This window comes from Poeciliopsis prolifica, unplaced genomic scaffold, assembly GCF_027474105.1.
Source record: "Poeciliopsis prolifica strain line A6 unplaced genomic scaffold, Auburn_PproV2 SCAFFOLD001, whole genome shotgun sequence".
NCBI lineage: Eukaryota > Metazoa > Chordata > Actinopteri > Cyprinodontiformes > Poeciliidae > Poeciliopsis > Poeciliopsis prolifica.
The window spans coordinates 16,931,221-16,955,118 of NW_026562376.1; the positions used below are offsets into that span (position 1 = coordinate 16,931,221).

Sequence of the window (23,898 nt, forward strand, 5' to 3'; positions counted from 1 at the left end):
TGCCACTTATTTGAATCTTTAAACTATGCGTACTGTAGTTTGTCGGTGTGATGTGCGTTTTTTATAAGAAAATTAAAAATTGTCCTGTTTTTTCACATTGAAAGGTAGAAACTTTTCATAAATGGGATCCATATCTTCATTAACACCTGATAACAGTAACCTACAAATTTGGGCTTTAACAGATCAATTTTTGAAGAAAACAGTCCTAGGATGTTTAAAGATTAATCTCCATACATGTATGGAACAAAATAAGTTAAACATTGCTACAGTTCTATTGAAACAGAATGGAAAAGGATTCAAAGCCACATAAATTGTCAGGAAAACGGATACATCCTTATTCATTATTTAATTAAAGGTGTTTTCTGAAACAGATTTTCTGCTCCATTTGCAATCCACCAAATAGATTAAAAGATGGTTTTACTCATCTCCAGGTTAGCAAAAGTAATAATATAGAAGCTCACTTTGCACATATCTAATGATGATTTTTGTAATTCAAACCACAACAGTGAAGCTATTTTGTGATTATTTTTTTATTATTATTATTTTCTACATCTGTCTGTTATGGTCATGATTCTTCTTACATTAACTTGAAATATAACAAGAAAAGTCAAGATACAGAAACACACTAGAAAAAGTAATTTATGCCAAATGAATCAATATCATGTAGAAATTACCGGTGGCTACCATAACTTAGAATGAAGTTATTTTCCAGAAAATCCAGAAATAGGTGAATCTAACATTTTGTATATGCGGCTCTGCATTCCTACTCTATCTGTTTTCCCTACTTGTTTTAGACTATCTTGTGAGCTCAATTAAACCCATCCAGTAACAAAACACATGTTACTGGATCCAGTATAAATCTGTGGTATTTTAACTTAATTTTCTTAAATGCATGCAAACAAAAAATTAGCAATTTCCAGTCATATTTCTTAACCCCTATTTCTCTCTCCTCCAAACACATTTCCTTCTGCAGGGCCCATTATACTGTATTGGCTTCTGCATTGTGGAAAACTGAGGTCCAAGACTGGGAGCTTAAATGCATGAATAGCCTGGTGCTGGATGAGAGCCACCATGAACCCAAAACAGGTAAAGTGGGGGAAAAAAAAGACATGCTAACACTGCGTGTTTGTTCGCAGAACAAAAAGGACCATTTGAACCCTGTGCTGTTTATCAAAGGCTGGTATCTTATTGAGGATAATTCACTTTAGCTTTGTTGTTTCACTGCCATTTTTCTCACTTTGTAAGTGGTTGAATAATGGTTCTGCATATTTCTGAGAACGCTGCCTTAATAATTCACCTTTTTTCTAATCAAAAACATGTTAAAGTTGATTTAAAAATCCTTCCAGCTTTAAAAATATCAATTATTTGTTCTCAAAGAAATATTTCCAACAACTTAATTGATAAATATGAAATGACTAGCAAGCACATAAAAGTGAATGACACTCTAGAAACAAACTTTTCTGGTTTTGAATATGTTATTAAAAATAAAAAAAGCCGCTCAAAGAAGCAGACTTTTTGTAAAAGTGAATTTTTCAGAAAACCAGACAAAAATAATAAAAATTAATGTGCACATGCATTTGTACAAGAGAATCTGAGAGTGTAACTGGAAAGATCAAAGGCGCTGATGTCTTTTGAAGCTTGTTCAGATATCACCCACACACAATCTGGAAACCCCTCACCACAGGAGTCTGATCCTCTCTAAAGACACGTTGGAATGCAAGTGTCTTATGAACGTGCGTGTGAGAGCACGCTGTGCACAAATGCTTCTGTGTGTGTGTTGGTGAATCCTGACAGGCTGAGAAAAGGCTAATAGATGAGTCACATGTTGGTGACTGCAGGGTATTAGTCTTGCTTGTGTGTTTTCTTTTATTTGCTGAGCCTTAAAACTAAGACCCCACAAACGGTTTAGTGTCTTGCTTCTCTTTAGGAAAACCAGACTGTTTCCTAAATCAGACCAAAAATGCTGAAATCTACATATTTTAATACATTTTAATGGCTCCAAACCATTTTTTATGCTCTTGGATTGTAAACTCAATTCAATAAAACTTTATTCGTCCCAACGAGGCAATGAAAAAGGTGCTGAGAGCAACAGCAGCGAATTCAAAAACAGAAATGGCCAAATAAAAACATCATGCAAAAAAAAAAGCACTTAATTGCTGCACGTTTAAGTGATGAAGGTTAGCATGAGGATATGTGGGTTTGCATGTTTGAGACAATAACTGTGAGTGCCAATGTGATCGTTATACTGGAGATAATCCATCACCAATATATATATATATATATATATATATATATATATATATATATATATAATATATATATATATATATATATATGTGTCTGACTGGATAGCTCATAGCTGACTGGATAGCTCAATACATAAGGCATCAGTATATCACCCGAGAGGGCAGGGTTCGAATCCAGTCTGGGTCCTTAGGCAAGACCCTTCAAGCTACTGCCTACCTCATACCATGAGAGATACTAAGTTGCATAACATGCCGGCTCAGACGTCGCCCGGCCAAACAAGGTCTGCGTCAGGTGTTGGGGAACCAGAGCACCTTGATGACAAATGGGCTACTGGAACAAGACGGAAATGGGCGAGAGATGAAAATGTGGATCTGTTGGAATGCTACTACTCAAGTAACCCTAGTGAGAGAGGTTACATGCAAAGACTGGGGAAGGAATGGTTACTTCGACATCCCCATTCAACACTAAGCGCTAAACAACTAGTAGCTCAGTGTTCCAACATCCACAAACGGCAACTGCTATCACAACTTGAGATTGACGAGATACAACACAAATGCTACGGCAAAAGGGAGGAACCCGGATGTCAGGACTGTGGGGACTTAACTACAAGTCCCCAGTGAGGGGATACACGGCCCCAATGAGCGAAACAGAGCTGAACGAGACAGCTGCTGACCTGAGAGAGAGAATCATGACCCGAATGACAACCAGGCCTCCTCGGCGCCAATTACAACGGCTGAGTGAAGTACCATCAGAAAGTCTCATTGAGAATGTGAATGCAGCATTGAGAACGATCCCTACCAACACCATAACAGAAACCAATGAGCTGATCTACAACTCAGCATCAGTGATCCTTGAGATACTTGGCTATAAGAGCAACCATGAGACCCAATACCCACCATGGAAAAGACGGTTAGAGGCTAAAATCAAGGTAACAAGGAGGGAAGTGAGCCAACTGTCAGAGCTCCACAAGGGTACAATGAAAAGACCAGTACCCAGAAAGTACAGCCAGATGCCCATACCTGAAGCACTCGAGACTGCCAAACAGAGGCTCCAAGCCTTGGCCAGCCGCCTAAAGAGATACACAAGGGAGAATGAATCCAGAAGGATTAACCGGCTCTTCTCCACTCAACCAGCTAAGGTGTACTCTCAATGGCAGGGTAATAACAACAGAGCAGACCCACCAAGGCTGGAGACTGAACAATACTGGAAAGGCATATGGGAAAGGGAGGCGTCCCACAACAGCAATGCACAGTGGCTGATCTCTCTACGAAAGGACCACAGCAAACCTCCTGAGCAAGCCCCGGTAACCATCACTGTGACAGATGTTCAAGAAAGAGTCTCAGGTATGAAAAACTGGACAGCACCAGGGCCTGACATGATCCATGCCTACTGGCTAAAGAAACTCACTGCTCTCCATGAGCGACTGGCAGCCCAAATGAACCAGCTGCTACAAAGTGGGACTCACCCTGAATGGTTAACTGAAGGGCGGACAATCCTAATCCAGAAGGATCCATCAAAGGGTCCAGTCCCACCCAACTACCGACCAATAACCTGCCTCTCCACAACCTGGAAGCTCATGTCAGGCATCATAGCGGCCAAGATAAGCAAACACATGGATAAACACATGAGCACGGCACAGAAGGGTATCGGTGTAAATACCAGAGGAGCCAAACACCAACTCCTCGTAGACCGCACAGTTGCCCGAGACTGCAAAACCCGACACACCAACCTGTGCATGGCTTGGATCGATTACAAGAAAGCCTATGACTCAATGCCGCATACTTGGATCATTGAATGCCTAGAGATGTATAACATCAACAGGATTCTGAGAGCCTTCATTGCAAACTCGATGAGGCTGTGGAAAACCACCCTTGAAGCCAACTGCAAACCACTTGCACAAGTGTCCATCAAATGTGGCATATACCAAGGAGATGCTCTGTCCCCGCTACTGTTCTGCATAGGCCTGAACCCCCTCAGCCAAATTATCAACAAGACTGGCTACGGATACCGACTCAAAAATGGGGCCAACATCAGTCACCTCCTCTACATGGATGACATCAAGCTGTATGCCAAGAGTGAGCGAGACATCGACTCACTGATCCACACCACCAGGATCTACAGCACTGACATTGGGATGTCATTCGGACTAGAGAAATGTGGTCGGCTGGTCACAAAGAGGGGGAAGGTCATCCACACAGAAGGGGTCTCACTCCCACAAGGAACAATAGCAGACATAGAGGACAGTTACAAGTACCTAGGTATACCACAAGCAAATGGCAACCTCGATGAGGCCACAAGGAAAGGAGCCACAGCTAAATACCTCCAACGAATAAGGCAAGTCCTGAGAAGCCAGCTCAATGGCAAGAACAAAATCCGTGCGATAAACAGCTATGCCCTGCCAGTAATCAGATACCCTGCTGGAATAATCAGCTGGCCAAAGGAGGAGATGAAAGCCACAGATATTAAGACTAGAAAGCTACTAACCATGCATGGAGGGTTCCATCCCAAATCCAGCACCCTGAGACTGTACACGAGCCGCAAGGACGGAGGCAGAGGACTAGTGAGTGTGAGAACCACTGTCCAGGACGAAACAACTAAGATCCATAAATACATCAGGACAAAGCCTCAACAGACAATGTGCTCAGTGAATGTCTCAGACAACAGGGAACGGAGGTTGAGGTGCCAGAGATACCATCATGGGAGGACAAGCCCCTACATGGGATGTACCACCAGCAAATAACCCAAGTGGCTGATATCAGTAAATCCTACCAATGGCTGGAAAAAGCTGGACTCAAGGACAGCACAGAGGCCCTCATCCTGGCCGCCCAGGAACAGGCCCTAAACACCAGAGCAATAGAGGCCCAGATCTACCACACCAGACAAGACCCAAGGTGTAGGTTGTGCAAGGAGGCCCCTGAGACAGTCCAGCACATCACAGCAGGGTGCAAGATACTGGCAGGGAAAGCGTACATGGAGCGACATAACCAAGTGGCAGGCATAGTGTACAGAAACATCTGTGCAGAATATGGACTGGAAACCCCGAGATCAAAGTGGGAAACACCCCCAAAGGTGGTGGAGAACGCCAGAGCTAAGATCCTGTGGGACTTCCAGATCCAGACAGACAAAATGGTAATGGCGAACCAACCAGACATTGTCGTAGTGGATAAACATCAGAGGAAAGCCGTTGTGGTAGATGTAGCAATACCAAGTGATTGCAACATCAGGAAAAAGGAGCACGAGAAACTGGAGAAATACCAGGGCCTCAGGGAAGAACTGGAGAGGGCCTGGAAGGTGAAGACCACAGTGGTGCCTGTGGTCATCGGGGCCCTCGGGGCAGTAACCCCCAAACTGGAGCAGTGGCTACAACAGATCCCAGGAACAACATCAGACATCTCAGTCCAGAAATGTGCAGTCCTTGGCACAGCCAAGATACTGCGCAGAACCCTCAAGCTCCCAGGCCTCTGGTAGAGGACCCGAGCTCAGAGGATAAGAACCACCCGCGGTGGGTGAGAAGGGAATTTTTTATATATATATATATACATATTTATATGCACTCACTCTCACACACGCATGTGTGTGTCTCAGTGAATCGAGATGAGTCATCCTTATTTTCTGGCCTGTCAGACGCTCCAGCCCTCAAGACAGCCGAGAAAATTGAGCTGATTCATTTGGTGCCTGCTGATGCTGTTTTACTGCTTTCTCTCTCTCTGAGATTTTCACTCACTCCCTCCATATTTTGTCATTTCAAAATAATTCTATCTATGAGTGCTTTTTACTGTCTCATCAGTTCAGGTACTCAGCTCTTGGATGTTCCTTTTTCTTTAATCTCCACATTGGAGCATCGTTAATGAGATTGCACAGAAATTTTGGAACTTTCCTCAGGGAAATGTCTGAAATGCAGAGAAGCAAACACTACCTCTGTTCTAAATCCTGTTTTTGGCATCAAAAAGCAACATTGTCCATAATGAGAGATGAGTGTGAAGATTTTATAGAGCTTTTTTTAACATTACTGTAAGGTTGCTTAAATGATCTGAGAGAGAAAAAATGTCTTCTGTCAGGACCTGTATGTGAGGTCCTCTCATTACGTCACATTGTTTAATCTTGTCATGCTACGCTGGGTCTGAAACGGCATCAAATGGTGGGAAAGAATTTCCTCTCCTTTCTTTTGAACATGAGTAGCTTGTGCTGAACCTTTTGAACATTTTTGATGTTTCTCATAACTATAAGGCTGCTGAATCATCAAATAAAAACACAGTCACAATGATTTGACAGAGTTTATTAAGTTTTCTTTTATTGCACTTAACATGGACAGTCCTTTTGCTAAAATATTTTTTGTTTTTCTGAATAACATGTTTTATAGTGTAGTTAATTATTCTCTCCCTGAAATGAAGAAATAGACAAGATTAGCTTCTTCCATAAATTTAACACTTTTTTTCCCCTCATCAAACAGACAGGAAACTGCAGCATCCAAAATGATCTGTCTATCCAAAGGCTTTTATTAGTGTTTCGATCAACATTTTTTATGGGTACTTAGAAATATGGAATTACAAAAGGTTGACTGAAACGGTAAAATTTGAATAACTCTAAATGTCAAAACAGGTTCCTATGTTTGTTTGAGGTGGTTTTGGGCTTTTCTGAAGAATAGTTAATGCTTAATGCACTGAAGGGGAGATAGAAACATATTTATAATGAGTTTTGATGTAGCAAACATTTTATTGTTTTCTGATTAAAAATAAGTTTTGCACAGCCTGGTTGATTTGATCCCAACCAGCATGTTTTTTGCAACATTTTAAAAGTTCATTCAAAGTTTGCATGTCAATGAGATAAAAATGTAGCTAGTTTGAATTTAGTTAAAAATGTTAAATAAATGTTGCTTTTTAGCTCGATGGTAATTGTTGACTAGATTTAGACTACATATTTTTTTTTTACAACTTCATTACTAAGTTTTTGACTGAAGGAGAAACTTTATCCTAAAGGGGTGGGATTATTTTCTGGTGCATACTTCCATTTTATGTCACCATCATTTAATTGTTGCCTTCATTTGTTATGCACCTTCAGTACGTCATCACAAAATGACGTGATGGAATGCAAGTGTCTTGTGATCGTGCGTAATCAAAATGCCTTTCCATTATGCCATTTACAACCGTTCTCAGTAGCATTGGACTGAAAAGTTGTTCCAGTTATCGATGCAGCAGACTCACCGATTAGGGAAAGTGCAACATCCTTCTTTATTGAATTACCACAACCACACATCAGTCCTCTAACTCTACCAAGAAAAGTAAATCTTTGCATTTTGTACTAAATTGGATTGTCTAACAACATTCAATATAGTCCAATTTAATAGTTTTCAAGTTTCCCAGTTGTTAAAAAAATTGCTAGCCAATGATAACAATAGCTTTTGAGGCAAATTGATGCAACCATTAAAAGACTGAATTAGTCCTTTAAGTTGGCCTGCTTTATATACACTCTGCAGGGTACTCGTGAAAAGTAAAGCAGCTGACTTATCAACCGTTTAAAATCAGTTTATTTACTTCTTAGTTTTGTTGTATGAAGAGCAGACTGGCAAAAAAAAATTGATGTTACTGGGGCCAATATGTAAGTTCACTTGAAAATGATCAAATTACTGTTAAGTGTGAGTTCAGCAGGTGTTTAATTCAAATTTAATAAATGTGCCAAATGTGTCATATATTACTGTAACCAAGGTCACTTTTGCAACACAGATACAAAGTCAAAACATCTTTAAATGTACCAACTCATTGTCGTTGCTCTTGTAGTAAATAAGAAAAGAAAAACATTCATAAAGGTGAAACCAGCCTGGCCTGCCTGTGCATTTAGCGTCGTCCGAGTGAGAGCAGGCATTTGTTGCCTGTCCATAACAGAAGGCTGAGTCAGCATTTAAAGAAAGTTGATGTGATTTTAAAATTGTGCTTACTCAGGCTAAGAGGGGCTGAGAACACAAAGGCGTGTTCCTCTGTCCTCTAGAGGCTGCTTACCTCTTTTATTCGCCTTGTTTTTGTCTCCATTCTTTCTCCTCCTGTTTTAATCTGCACCTCCTTATCTTTCCACTTCATGACCCTTGCCATCTTTCTACATCATTTTAATTTTTCAGAAAATCTCTTTTCTCTTTGTTTTGACTGCATCTTTTTCATTGCCAATGTGTCTTTCATTTCTACCCCAGAGCTTTTCTACCTCTTTTTTTTTATTTCTCTCCCTGTACTGTAGCAGATGCCAGGGACCCGTTCTCCTCAGCGGGCTCCCAGGACACCTCCTCCGTTGTCTTCCTGTCTGCCTTCTGCTTTGGCCTCAGTGCAGTGACTCAGCTTTATTTTCAACCAGTAACCCAAAACAACCTTCCACAGCCACTGCTGCATGATTAAGATGCATTTTACCATTAGCAGACCGCCCAATATTTATATGCTTCTATTATGCATCTAGAGTGTGATCGATGGGTTAATCATAGCAACTTGATGACCAGACCAGGTACCCAAACCATTGCTAAAATGTAAGTGAATCATCACTCACAAAGGAGCCTACTAGTCTTGATGAGAAAGGAAAGTACATGAAAGAGGTTTCTTTGTTATCATAATTAGACTTTCTTCCACTCGCCACACTCTTCTGCAAGGCTGGTACTCATTAATGCTCAGGTTGCTGTGGGGCAAGGACATCTGTTTTGAAATTAATTATCAAGTCATTAAATCAAAAAATCTGTTTGGTGCTTGATTTTCAGCATTTGCATGAAGTTACCTAACATTTTGAATAGTTACATCACCAACCCCAAACTCTAAAGAAACGCCACACAGTAGATAAGAAAACTTAATTTTGATATTAAATAAGCACTTCTTCTGTTCATAAAATGTTAAGGAATGAAATGCCTAATCCATGAAAAGGTAGCTGGCATCATTATGTATCAAGTTTCATTTATTTTTTATGCTGTTGAGGAACATTATTGAACATTTTGAACAGCACAAATGTAAAAGCACCCAGTAGCATTCAATGTGGATTCTCAACATCTTTTTAAAATCAATGCATTGTTCTTATATAGGCATTTTGATGATCAAATTAAATTCAAGACAAGTGAATCTGATGAAATTAGAATATTTGTTTTAGTAAATCAATTCTAAAACTGAAGCTTTTTATATATACATACATTACAGACAGGATTATATGTTTCAATGTTGTTGTTTTTTCTTCTTAGTGTCCATAACCAATAGCCAATTAAACCTCAAAACTTAGTTACTAGGGAAATTAGAGAAGATGCTTTGGTATCAAGACCGATGATGTCAGACAAACCAATCCAAGAAGTTATAGGTGGTCACAAGAAAATGTAAAATTATTAAGGAGTTTATTTCCCCATATAGAGTAACGTAACTTAGTGGTTTTAAAAGAAATTGGTTCAGCCCTCATGCTCATGGAGTTGGAATACTTTTAGTCAAATTGTTCTATTTTAGAAATAGAAGCATTTGCATGTTTTGAAAGCCGACTGCTTTGGAAGTGTTTCACAAATTTGCAAATGGAAAATAGCAGCAGGACAGAAATATTCTACCATGGTTAGGTTTAATAATGTCACACACATAAAAAAAAAAACATTTTCTGGTGCTCTAAGTCTGTCTGCTTTAGTCATCTAACCCTTTGTTATTAAAAAAGGTAAAGATTATTTTTGTTCACTTATTTCACTTTTTTTTTGGTTCATGTTTTATTTTTCATGCCTATACTAGAGATTAAATTATAAATAAGTACGTTTTGTAAACAAACGTCTGTTTTGAAAAGTACTTTGGTAAAGTTTTCAATTCTCTCTTTTTCATCCCTCTCCATTTCATTCCATCTCACTGATTACAGTACTTTGACCTCTGCCCATCTTCCTCCCTCAGACACATGCACTGCTTTATGTATATTAAACTATGCACAAGAAACTATGCTTGTGCATAGTTTTGTGTGTGTGCGTTACAGTCCAGGGACCTACAAGCACAGTGTGTATCAGAATTCATCTAGAATGACTTAACAAGCTGCTTTTATTGTCACTTTCCTCTCTGGTACCATGGTAAATGATTCATGCTCAGAGTAATAACTTTACTGCACAGTTTTTTTTTATACATGGGAATAGTTTTCAGGAGTAAAGATGATATTTTTCAGGTTTTAAACAAACATGGTACACGGTTTTCGGTGCTATCTTGACAATTTTTTGGTAATATACCATTGTTGAAAATGAATTGTATCTATTAGTCCTGCAGGAATGTGACCTATTTAACCTCTAAGGGTGTTTAGCCCACTTATGCCCCTCAGACTAGCCTTGCTTTCTAGTAAGCCTGCTATAATCCTCCTCCTTCACAAAGTGTTTGTTTCTGCTATTTAAGGTGGAATGCCTCCTGCTCAATCAGCCTCTAGGGCTGATCCAGCCCGATTATTAGGCAAAATCTTGTGAGCAGGACCTTTGCCATTTAATTTCATAAATTTTGACAGGCGCATAGCAGCTTGCATTTGGCTTATATAGCTTTTGTCAATTATAACACACACTTTTTTTTCTCTTTTTTTACTTTGTAGAAAATAAAGGACTTAATTCTAAAACTTTCTCAAAATTCCAATTTCTTTGTATTGTACTTCTAATGAGTTCGACTTTGATATAATCTTTGAGTAGCAATTAAGAGTTTTCATTCGTGGAAGCTCCCCAATTGTATCAAAAAGTTGAATTTTGGTGACACTTTCAACTTTTTAGTCTTTCTCTGCTCACCTGTTAATCTGTTGTCAGTTTGAATTAGATGTGTTGAACCAGGCAGACATTCAGGGTACACTTCCCTGAATTCTTTTCTTTACTTAAGACACCTAAACTCAGTATTATACTGAGGTTATTATTTGGAAAAGAAACTGACTCAATATGGAGATCATGATTTTAGAAATGACTCTCAGCTTTTGAGATTCAAGCTCCAGTAGGTGTTCTTCTTTTATCAGGTTTTATTCTAAAAGCTGAGTGGATGACATAAGGATTTGAAAGTCGATACCTTTTTTCCAAACAGTGATGATTTTTTTTTTTTTTTTTTTTTTTTGATGAAACGAAGCTTGTACAGTTTCTTTCTCCCTTTATTTAGTCAGCAATTTAAGAGTTGGGTTAGTTCTTCTTTTTGAGGATATGTGTCTGTTAATGGGATTAGAAGCCATTAATCCCTGTTAATGGTATTAGAAATACGAGAGAGAGGAAAAAAGAAAGAAAACAGGAAAAATATGTTGATCTTGGCTCATATCTTCCTGGGTTAGAGCCCAAAAGTTTCCCTTCCAGTCTGATGTCATTTTTGAGTGAATATTCACATTGCCAGCTCTCCTGTGCAACAATACATTTCTTTTTGCCATTTTCCATCTTCTGCTGTTGCACCCTGTGGCTGTCTTGGAATTTTGCCAGAAAATTGAAGCAACTAAAGCCTGCGCGTGCATTGGGAGTGGATGAAATTCCATAAAGGGAAAGACTCGTGAATAAAAAGGGGGATGTGCTTTGTTAAAGATTACTGGATTAGCTTAATTGTGTCAACTTTTACTAAAATCTAGGACGTGATATTTCAAAAAGGCTTTGATGATTTGCATGCATGCAAATCAGCGATGTGGGTCATGTTTTAATTGCCACATAATGTAAGAAGACTCTGCTCTTACATAAAAAAATATGTGCAGATAGTAAAACTGACCTCTGGCAGGGAAATTTATTTATGTGGAAGAATATAAAGAGTTCATGGGCAAAGTTTGAGAGTGGAATGTTACCCATAAACTGATTGTTTGAGGAAACCTTTCTGGAGTTCTTTCGATATTCCCCCAACCTCTTTGTTTCCAATCACACTAAGTTTACATTACTAATCTGTTGCTCTAAACTAGCACTGTATCATGCTGTTGAATCACACCACCTTGGATAAATCTTTAATGCTGTTTCTAATATCTGATATATTTTATTCTGATAATATTATGCATACTTAAGCTCACTTTGCCTGAGTGAATGCAAGTGTCTGTTTTCTGGGTCAGCCACATTCATCACAAGTTTTTTTTTTTTTTTTTTTTTTTTTGTCATCATGCTCTCAACAAGTGGCTATATTTTGTCTGAGCATTTTGTTTGCGTATTATCTGGCCACAGTCTAACGGTTCATCTTATCATGCACTACCAAAGGTCAGAGTGTTGGATTTTAATTAGGGAAGCTTTTATATTTTAGCCAACATTCTGAACATTGCTGCAGTTGTATGTATTTTCCACTCCTCCTTGTTTTGTTCTGGTGGTTGTCGAAACGCATCCATGTGAAATAATTACAAGATCAAGATCTGATGCATTTTTATTCCATTCCTTCCATTTTTAATTGAGCTTTTGGCACTCTATTGACTGACTCTTTGCAGTCAATGGTTTTTTGTTGTGCGTTTTGTTTTTTCCCTTCTCCTTATGCACCTTTTAAATACTTAGTATTCCCAAGCATCATTTAATACCACACTCCTTAGGGAGCTTTACCTGTCTATCATTTTCACGCAAGTGGGAAGCACAGAAATGATTTGGCTGCTTTCTGATTAATGAGAACATACGGTTTGTGAGATGAGATGTTGATCCCTTTGAGAACTGAAGTATTATAACAAACTGTTGTGACAAGTGAGTGTGGGTGGAAGTATTTGTCCGTAATCCTTATGTGTTTGCTCAGGAAAAAAAAGGAACATGTTAATGAAACTTTTCAAACAAAGTGGTCTTAAATAAAGTATTTTTACATAGTTTGATTATGAAGAAGCTAGATTAAATAATATTACAGTCCTTTGATATCATTTTACAGGAAACTTACTTATAAAGGAAGTCACGCAACGGGGTTTTGTAAATGTTCTTGGCAAGTTTAAGATTCCATATGTTTTTATTTTATAAATTAGATCTGTAAAAAAAAAAAAAAAAGTAAAAAAATCTCTACTCTGTGTAAATTTTCCAGGTCATTTTACACTAATATATATATATATATATATATATATATATATATATATATATATATATATATTATATATAATATTTTATGTTAATCTAATTCTAAGTTAATTCTAATGTCAAAGAAGAGCTAATTCTCTGTTTATATCTTCAGAAATGGAGTAAAGGTTTTAGGAATCATTGTGTAGGTCAATGCCGGTTTGAACAGTGTCCAATAGTTTAAAATTGCAATAATCAAATGCAGTACAGAAGCCTTAACAACCTTTAGCATTGCTGTGAACTTTCCTTTAGCAGTTGGTGGATGGTTGCATGAATTCTTACAATGTTGAAAAATAAAGATGGACCAATCAGGCTTTTATGTGCAGCCTGATTCCAATTTCTCTTTGAAGACTAAACTATTACAAAATCTAAAATTTGCATTCATAATGTTTTATGGAATTCCTCACATCAGCAGGAATTATTTATAGTAGATGTACAACCTCAACGTGATTGTGTAAGGGTCTTTCTAACTTAAAACAAGATAAAAATAATTAGAGTTTAAATTTAAACAACTTTAATTTGCTTCCTTCAGTATATAGTATTGATTCACAAAATATATTGGGCACTTTACAAAAAACTTTCCAATTTATATACAGAGCTACACAGGCAGTTCAATCCACTGACAGAGATTAATTTGAGATTAACTACTTAACTTGACATTACTTGTGAAACCATGTAATCAAGCTCAGTTGATCATTCACATTGGTAAGATGTTTTCTATACATTCATTCCCATCACCCTTCATTGTTTTATTTAGCACCTTTTATTACTAACAACTTCCAAAAGCCAGCCAGCATGTCCAGTGACAGATGAAAAACTCAATAGCATAATGAAAAGCAAACTCAGTTTACCTCACTCAGCTGTCTTGTTTACTTCTGAGAATTTTGCTCTGTCTTGCAACTTGGAGAAACTGTATTGATATTTCACTATATTTTAGAAGATAAGTTGTCGATTTAAACATTTTCTTACATTTCTGTGTACCCTTAAATTCAATTTAAAATTTTTCACTAATACTTCCAAAGGAACATGATCCATTATTCACTAAGTAATCTCTTTGAATGTTGTTGCCTTTATATGGCTGAAAAAAGGGTCAAATTTTTACATTTTCAACAGAAAGGCAATCTTTTACAGTCTAATTTTAATGATTGCCTAATTTTGGTCAGTATATTTGTGTATTTCTACTATTTCTTGAAATAGTTTCTAGGTTATCTGCTTTTCATCAGTCATCTCTATCACTAAAACAACCACTCAAGACGTGCTCTCTTTCAAAATAAGAGCCTCAGTATATAAAGGGTGTCAAGTTTTAAACATTGATTCTTGAATCTGAGGTGTGCTATAATAGCTTATACTGACCTTTCCAGGCAAGGTCATCTCCCAGCAGAGCAGTATAGTACACAAAGAAACTTGACATTGACAGGAAATATTATGGCGATTTAATATAACTAGATCTTATTCTGGCATCTTATTACATGCTTATTTTATTTTGGAGAGGAATCATACAGGCAGAGCATTAAATATTTAACAGTATTTAAAATAGCTTTGTCCTGCATCCCATCTAAACAGAAAGTGATTGATTTATAAAATGTCCACTATTGTTGAAAGCATTGGTTGATATAAACATAGCCTTTAAAATCTAATTTCTAAAAATGTTTTATTTTTATTGGGTGGCTGTAAATTGTGTAACTATTTAATAAATTGCTTAGGAGATCCATTTTTGTAGCTTATTGTGGTAGCTTCCGTACTGCTTCTATGTTTATCTTACACACAGCCATCTTGGCTGTACTTGCTGAATGCTTTATTTCCTTAACCTCCTTATCTTTTTTCCTCCATCCACTGGTCCTTTGACTTTCATAAGCTGAAGAACTGTTACTCTTTGTACACATACATGTCATGAAACAGACATAAAAAGCAGTGGACATAAAATAATAATTAAGACCTTTAACACATTGTGATACACATTTCATTCCACAGTATTTTGGAACAGTGATGTTCAGAATTTATCTGGATACTTTGTTTATATAGTTGGCTAATCACAGTTATTATGACATTATTCTGGAGGCCAGAAAACTGAGAATAATGTAAAGATATCATTTTTTTTTTCTTTTTGTTAGTTTTTCCACACTTATCCTCCATCCTGCTCTCTCTACACCATTTCTGTTTTGTCTCTGGAAGTCCCCATTCTTTCATTTATAATCTATGACTGCATTTTTCCCTGAGTTCACACATCTTTTTGCTTTCTGCTGTTTGCTTATTTTTGGTCTTTTTCAGTTTTGTATAATTGCAGGCTAATCAGGTTGTCTTTTAGCAAGTAGAATGAAAAAGGCATCAAATCTTATTATTTTTATTATTTAACCTGTGTAATATTAGGGAGATTTAAAGAGACCTGTTTAGGCCCAGAATCTTTAACCAACTTTGATGTTCATGATGAGCCAGAAGGATAAAATGACCAAATGCATTTTTTTTGTTTTGTTTTTTTAAGAAAAGACTAAGATAGACTAGCTAACAAATAACTGCCTTTGTTCTGTAATTCAATGTACAGTTATACTTTAGGTTTTTGACACATGTACTTTCAGATTTTTTATTTTTTTCGTCAATCATATTGAATGGCAAGTCCTGATATAAGATGTAAAGTGTCCTTATGATAATTTAACCTTATCTAACTCAAGGATCAGCAGCTTTTTCAATCCAAATATATTTTTTTGCCATCGCTTTTACAAAATAAAACTTGTCCAGGGCTATGAAACCTCCCTTATGGGGAAAAAAGAGATACAATTTTATATGTATTGTATGAAATGTTTTCTTGTTAATAAGGCAGAAGCGCTTCATTTCTTTGTTTTGGAAGGAGATTTCTGTATGTTTAATTTAGAAAGTAGGCTACATCAGCATACTCTCTACAAACGCAAAAGCATCTGAGCATCCTGCTTTGTTTTTCTAACATCTTGTTTGTTTTCTTTTGGGACTTTTTCCCTTCTTTGTGCATCTCATCACTTTCTCTAGCCTTTCACGTCTCTGTCTTCTTTTTCTCTCTCATTGTAAAATATTTAACAGATTGTATTTTCTCTTTGAACAATCTGCTGAGGGAGGGATGTGATGACTGCAAGCCGAGTCATGTCCATGAGTCTAAAACATGAACATCTTTTAACCTCGTGGACATCAGGGAAAAACTCACCTGGTCTTGTTTTTGTTTTTTGTTTTTTCATAAAACTTCAGCAAATGACTTGTACTTAAGTCTTCTCCTTAGTCATTGTGCTGTGTCAGATATTTCTCATGTTTTGTTTTATTTTTACCATTTTTCTATAATTTTGTTAAAAATATTCAAATAAAATTGGGCTTATGCTTCAGACTTGCTAGAGAAAATACTTTTGTCAAAATATTTTGATATGTTGAGATCTTGACTTTTCAACCCTGTTGTGTCACAAATGAAAACAAACATCTCTACCCAGTAGAAAGTCTGATCTTCTGCATGCTTCCTAGAAAATTTTAATCAACTTTTTTGCTTTCCATACATAGAGCAAATATTTTCCCATTGAACATCTCCCAGAAGAAGCTAAACTTGTGGAGGTGGTATTGGCATGCACTATACCATTATGTCCTGCAAGGACATTTTTGCAGACTCTTTTTAGCCTCTTGTGGAGAACATTAAGGGTCAGACCTGGTCATGCTGGCAGTTGTTTCAATGTCTTCCACTTGTGTAACATTTTTCTGTACTTTCAGTCCCATACAAATGGCTCCATGGATTCTCAAACATAAATAATTCGAGAGAAGTCAGAATTTGACCCCACTTAAAACGGAAATTTGCCTTCAAGATGTTTGTTGAGGTAAAATCTCATTCTTGCTTTTTTCTGTGTTGCATCTATTCTAAGGTAAGTTTTCAATTGATTGTCCTTCTGTTGGTGTGATTATGAGGAGAGTTTTCTTGGGTAATCTGAGGCAGGGTCGAGTAGGAGAAACTGTCTTGATGTTTTCTCTTATTCCTTGGGGAAATTTCCCGTCTTCATTACTTTCTCATTCTCTCTCTAAATGATCAGCACCTCAAAACGGCCATTGAGCTGTGTCAGTGAATTCCCATGCTACAGGATCTGCTGATCCCAGGCCTTGCATCAGAGCTTTTCAATCCAAGCTACAGGTGTTCTGTCCCAGAGGACGTCAGAGCTTCAAACGCACTAAAACACAACCTTCAAACGGCTGCGTGTCATCAGCATTAATGGCTGGACATTGAAGAATCAGCAGAGTACTGTTATTTGAAACTGACTTTCAGAGAGGAAGAGAGTGTGGGCAGTGAAACACCCGTTGTCATTCATACCTTCTCATTAAATCCCTGAGTCATAGAGGAAGCTCCAGACTGAGCTCACTGACTCTGGCATTTACAACCCTGCGTCATTCAGGATTTTATCATATGTTTTTATTTGTTAGTTTTCAGTCAACATAAGTGGTTTGTGTGACAAGTCATAGATACAGTGCAGCTTTTTCAGTGATTATAGGTTAAGTTGACTGATAGAAACCACACTCTGGTCCTCATAAGAGTAAATGTGCTCACAGTATGACAGCCTGTCTCAGCTGCCATACTGACATCTGTGGAAATGCAGCTTCAATATAAATATATTTATTTAACAGATAATAGCAATTGAAAATGCATTAAAATTTCACAACACTAATGCATATTTGATGCCTTTTTTGAAGACCAGCTTTTAATTTGAAGGTGACTAAAATTATTTGTCTTTTTGGTTACAAAGTGAGGCTCCATGTGTGTCCTTGTTTCAACTCATTTTAAAAAGCTATCATCCTACTGTAACAGTAGATGGGCTACTAAATAAGCTGGACAAAATGTCTTCATTGCATCATTTGCATTGCAATTAGATATCCATCCTGCTCGACAGACTATCACTGAAGCACAGATGGTGATGTATAAGATGCTAAAGATTTGCACAGATTATCTATCTCATGCCATACTGTCACCGCATAGTGACAGTTTCAACAAATATGTAACATCTAATGTTTATGTTTTTATTCAGTTCATTCATGTTCAGTTACATACTGTAGCTTTAATGGCACTAAACCAGTGCTGTCCAGTCTCTGTTGCATCTATGTTTTGATTTAGTGAAACTGAAGAACCTGTGCAACAAGACTGCGTTGTGTTTGGAAACACCTATCATATTCCAAACTGGCTGAGTTACAGCGACTGAGCAGGATCCAAGATTAAATCATCTGAAAGATTTCCTTTCATCCTTAGCCAATACCCAATGAATTATCGTTTTTAAATCATGTGTGGAGATAATGCAGAGGCCTTTGTCGCACCCAGAAACTGTCGAATAACAATGCAATAATCTTCTACTGTGAAAAGAAAAGACGGGGAAAAAAGGAACAGCTTGCAATAAGTTATGTTGTCAACTTTGTTTTCCTATATGACATGATTGGGCCTCTTAAAAGTGTTTGAAGTAATAGGACAAAAAGCTTGCGTCAAATATAGTATACAGTTGTCATAAAGTACTTGTGGGGAATTTTAATTAATTATGGGGCTACAGCATTAACAGTCAGAGAGAAACATTTTATCCTATGCCAAATTGGCAACAAATGTCCAATAAGTTGTTTTTCCCATTTGGTGTTTTAACTGTTTCTGTCTTATATGCAGGTAATATGGGCTACAAGGTTCTCAAAGTATGATAATCAAGATTTATCATTGTGGTCTCACAGAAATTAGAAATAAAATGTGGAACAATCTAATTGCTTTCTAATTTTCATTTTTCCTTCTGCGGTTTGTGGATTGTTGTAAAAACAACTTCACCTTAAAATTGATGAGTGGCATAATTTTAGTCCCCACTTCATGAACGTGTTGTTCTTAACTGGAATTATATTTGAACAACCAGTAAATTAATATGTCTGTAGCAACCTTCCATTATCCTTCTGAACACCACTGAAGTTCTGACCAAAACCTTTGATTTCATGTTTCCATAATATTTTATTCAATGTGACTAACTACATGGCAGGACCAGGCATGTTGTAAATTTGACCTGGTATTCCTCTGATATTAAAATAGACCTTGTCAAGACTCAACTCATTGTGCTATGCTTAGTTTCATGAACCTGGGATCTTTATGATATTAAGCAAATACTGTCCATGGACCAGAAGTAGTGTTGCATTTTATTTTGTGACATTTTATGATGTGCTGAGTGCAGCTTGTTTTGTGTAATGAAACAAAGTTCTTTTCAGTTTTACTTTAATTAAAGTTGTTTGAGTAGGACTGACTGAGAGTCTGGCTGCTGGGTGGCAAGTCTAGTGAGGGCAGAAGGCTTAGCTTCAACAATAAATCACTCCTATATAGTCACACGTTCATTCATCCCTACTCATTACCCACTTGAGTCATACAGAAACTGCTCAGGTGAGCTCACCCGTGTCAATACTTCCACTGTCTGGATTTATGTCTTCAAGAAAAACAGATATTAAACATACAGATTTGTTTGTTGTTTGTTTGTGACAGTTCTACTAACACCAAAGTTCAGAAGAGGCAACTGCATGCTTCTTCTGAACTTCCAAATAAACCCAGTCACTCCCTTGTAACTGATTTTACTGTAAATTGTATGCTGTGAAAGCACTTTGTCAACTGCAAGGACTTTTCATAAAGGGACGCTGCATATTTATGCGTATTCAACCATAGTGGATGTATTTTCAGTCTTACAGTTTCAAATTATTTTCCAGGTTATTTCAGACCATGAATATGCTTAAGCCTTATGTGTTTTTTCTTGGTTGGTTTTTGGGTGGTTGACTAGAGACATGCTATGACACGTCAGTGTTTTGATTTGTGCTGTGGAAGGGAACCTCTCGTTAACTGATGTCTGACGGTGATTGAGATGGATCGCAGGGAGGGAAGGAAGGAGACAGAAACATGAGGCAGAGGGTGAGAGCCATGGGCTATAGGAAAGGGGAGGGTGTGTCTGGGAAACTGAGTTGCTTTAACATCAAAGATGACCCTAGTCAAAATTCTGCAAAGACCGTGCATTAGGTCTGCACTTTATCATCGTCTCTTCCTGTTTGGCAAAGGCCTTATTCTTAAAACCCTTGTTCAGGCGTATGACAATTAGAGGAGTGCGTCATCCTTTAAGCTTGTGAATGTGTACAAGAATGAAGTGCTTTGGAGTCCTCTGGACTTGATAAAGCGCTATACAAGTACAGGCCATTTACTATTTTTGCTGTGATGCACACCGAGAACCAGACATGCGTACCAACTCTAAGTTATGATTGCCAGCTACACTTTGAGAAATTCAATCTTCCGCTCTGCTCAGTGTGATTTTTGACAGAAAATCAAATTCACTTTAAGTTGTTTTTGTTTTTTTTGCACATTTCCAGCAGCAAGACAATTCAGAGTGCTTTACATCTTGAAAACATAATACAGTTACAGATTTATGAAATGCTTATTAGTTTGTTTAATCTGTTGCTAGAGATCTACTAATCTAATACAATATGACTAATACATTTAATGACATGTGCAGGTAATTCAGTAAATTACATATAATCAAAAAGTTTATGTATGTCAAGGATTCATTTTAAAAAGTAAAACTTGTTTCTTGTAAAGATTCATTCCTCACACTGTTATTAACGGTGTTTATCTGTTAATTTTACAATTTTAGCTTAGAGCTAATGTGAAGCCCAAGATGTTCTCTGAAAATTAAAATAAAGATTGAAGGTCTGATCAATAGTATGTCCATGTATATCAAGAGCCTCTGTGTTTTTTTTGTTTTGTTTTTAATAAATCAATCACAGTAATATATTGGTTTTACCAGGCTGCCACTGGTATGTGGCAACTTCACATTGGATCTCAAGCAACATTGATTCCTCCACATCCTGGTATAATGATATACAAATGCATCCAACTTTTATATTACAAATGATTATCCTTAACAAAATGACAATTAGCCCTAAAATACATTGATTCTAATTCAGGTCGATTTTGACAAACTTATACAAAAGTGTAGGATCTTGTCACCCATCCCTCTAAGGATGAATGCCACCTAGTCAACACAGAGATACTTTTCAAAGCATTTTTTTTCTCGTACTTATCGCATAGCTAAAATCCAACAGCAACAATGAAAAATGTTCATAAACATAGAAAACTGTTTTGTTTAGTGCAAAGTTCTTAACTATATAAACTCTACTCATGAACAAGTTCATGTGAATTCATTTTTGCCAAATACTGCTTTGACCCAAGACATCTGGTTTTATTTCTTGCAGAAAAGTTGGAAAACCCACATAACATGTCCAACGAAGTCGGAACAGGAAACGAGACACGACATATTTTAAAATCTGGAGGCAAGAAGACTTCTGAAAAAGGTGAGCTAATGTCTTTATATATATATATATATATATATATATATATATATATATATATATATATATATATATATATATATATATATATATATATATATACACTTAATGTATATATCAGTTACATCTTTAGAGTCTGTTCATGCAGTACTCTATGCTTCAGCTACCCAATTAAATAAATGTTTTCTGGAAAGATGAGATGATTTCAGTGGCACAAAGTCATTTGAGCTTGTCAGCAAATTATTTTTAAGTTAGCAAGTACAAGCTTGCTCACCAGTGCTTTTCAGTCAGACCTCTTCTACCAGACAGTTCTTTGTAATGTTTTATCCAAAGTCTTTGTCACCATATTATGGAGAGAATAAAGACGGAGGCAGCTGGTAAACATTGGTTTTAGAGGCTACAGGCACTCACAGGTTTCATCAGGTCCCTTTCAGTGAGAAGGTTATTCATACCCTCTAGAACTCTTACTGTATTTGCTTGTGTAGGTGTTAAAAAGGGGTTTGGTTTTAAGAAAAGAACATCACTCACCTCCTAAGAGATCATTTCCTAAGGAGGTTGTATTATAAGGCATCAGTGGTAGCAAGTGTCGGTGTGTGCAGTGTAAATATCAAAACTGAAAACTCGACATTTTCAGTCTGTAGCCACACCTGAATGATTGGTGATGTGTTTTCTTTGGAGTTTAGTAATCTAATAAAAGCTTAGGACTCTGGCTTTTATATTTTTTTATTTGATACAAAATTAATAATAAAGCATATTTTGTGAATTTATAGTTAGAAACACTTTTGGATTTATTTCATGCTTTCTGTATCTATGCAATACAAACCTAAAGCTACTCTTAAACCCTCTTGAGCTTGAATATGACAGGGATTGCAGTGCAGTAGGATACAATCTCAAGAAAGATGATCCTTAAAAAAAAAAACAAAATAAATCACAATCCAGTCTCGGTACCACTTTGCTGTTATCAGTTAAGATGGGGGGGGAGCACCAGATCTTAGCTTCCTTACTAAAAGTTGTGGCATAAATATCCCTCAGCATAAACTGGAGATATAAGCAGTAGAGTCCATGACTGTGACTGAGTGCATGAGGGACAGGACAAGTGAGTCTTTGTGTTCACAGCTTGCCAAAGCAGACAGATTCTTCCCCCCTGAGTAAATATGGTGAGGAACTGATAACATTCATTTGTGTACAACAAGGACATATTCACACACCAAACTACGTCTACTGTACACTCACCAAGCGGGTCGGTGGGGGTTATTCTGTGGTGGAATGATAACTCGTTTTGCGTAACTAACTTTGCATTGGACTGTTGCTGTCGTTCACTGGAGCTAATAGATGTTCAAAAATAAATGTTTGGGAAATGAAGCAAATATTATTCCTCAGTTAGATTTCCTACAGTTTAGATCTCTGCAACTCAGAAGTTTTTTTAATGGTGAAGAACCTAAATAAACCGAACGCATTTAATAACAATCTGTGGTGTTTCCACATGAAGACACTGTTCCACGGGGTGTGAGCTTACTGACCCGTGTGATGCGCGTGGCGCACCGGTACCTTCTCAGCCCTTTGGGTCGACATGGAGTTGAGGAGAAATGTTCACAAACACTGGCTGTGCCGAGACACCGGAGTCCTGGGCGCGTATTCCGGAGTCGAGCCTCAGCTTCATTTACACAAGCTCAGGTAAAAATATTATCCATGCATCTCTTTGTTTAGTTTTTATCTGCTTGGTCAGTACAACAGTGCAGCAAGCAAACAATTTGCTTAACTCTGCATAAAAACAAGAACTAGACTGTTTGCCTCATTTGTCATCACAAAAAGTAACAATTAAAGCACAAAACGTTTCAACTGTATATTGCTTTTGTTATTTTTAATTTTATTTTTCCTTACATAAAAAAAAAAAACGTGGTGTATTAATAGGAATATCAGAGGTGTTGACACCATTACTAGTGCTTGTGCCAAACCAGTTTGCTGTATCCTCTTGGCTTCATTTTTATTTTCAATTAATCAAAAGCTTATGTAACAAAGCTGATATAACTGTGTTTAGAACTACCTTAGCTTAAATGCCTCCAACAAAGCTCAAAGAATCAGCCAAATTATTTATTTTTTTTAAACTTTGCTCAATTTAGGGTCTAATGCCTTGAGCATAAGCCAAAACAGGCTTGAGTAAGAAAATCGCACAAAGTTAGCATGTGACTTATAACATTTTGACACAACACGTTTTATCCTATTATTGAGCTGATCTTTCCTAATATTTGACAACAAGGGGCTTATGATTATAAAACTAGATGTGTTGGAGAATACTTGCTCCTGAAAAACAAGTAATTTAACATTTTGATTGTGATTTGCTAAAGCTAGTTGCTATGGGTCTAAAATATTTTTTTAAA

The 23,898-nt window shown here is 37.1% G+C and overlaps 1 protein-coding gene across 1 annotated transcript in view; it reads left to right on the plus strand.

Moving 5' to 3' along the window:
- The window catches only part of si:ch211-266k8.4 (uncharacterized), a 44,754-nt gene that overhangs the window by 8,415 nt on the left and 12,441 nt on the right, over positions 1 to 23,898 (plus strand). Inside the window, exons 10-12 of the mRNA XM_055057846.1 lie at positions 974 to 1,086; positions 21,425 to 21,523; positions 23,010 to 23,194. Of these exons, the coding sequence (XP_054913821.1) occupies positions 974 to 1,086; positions 21,425 to 21,523; positions 23,010 to 23,194 (397 nt within the window). The remainder of the gene's footprint in view (positions 1 to 973; positions 1,087 to 21,424; positions 21,524 to 23,009; positions 23,195 to 23,898) is intronic.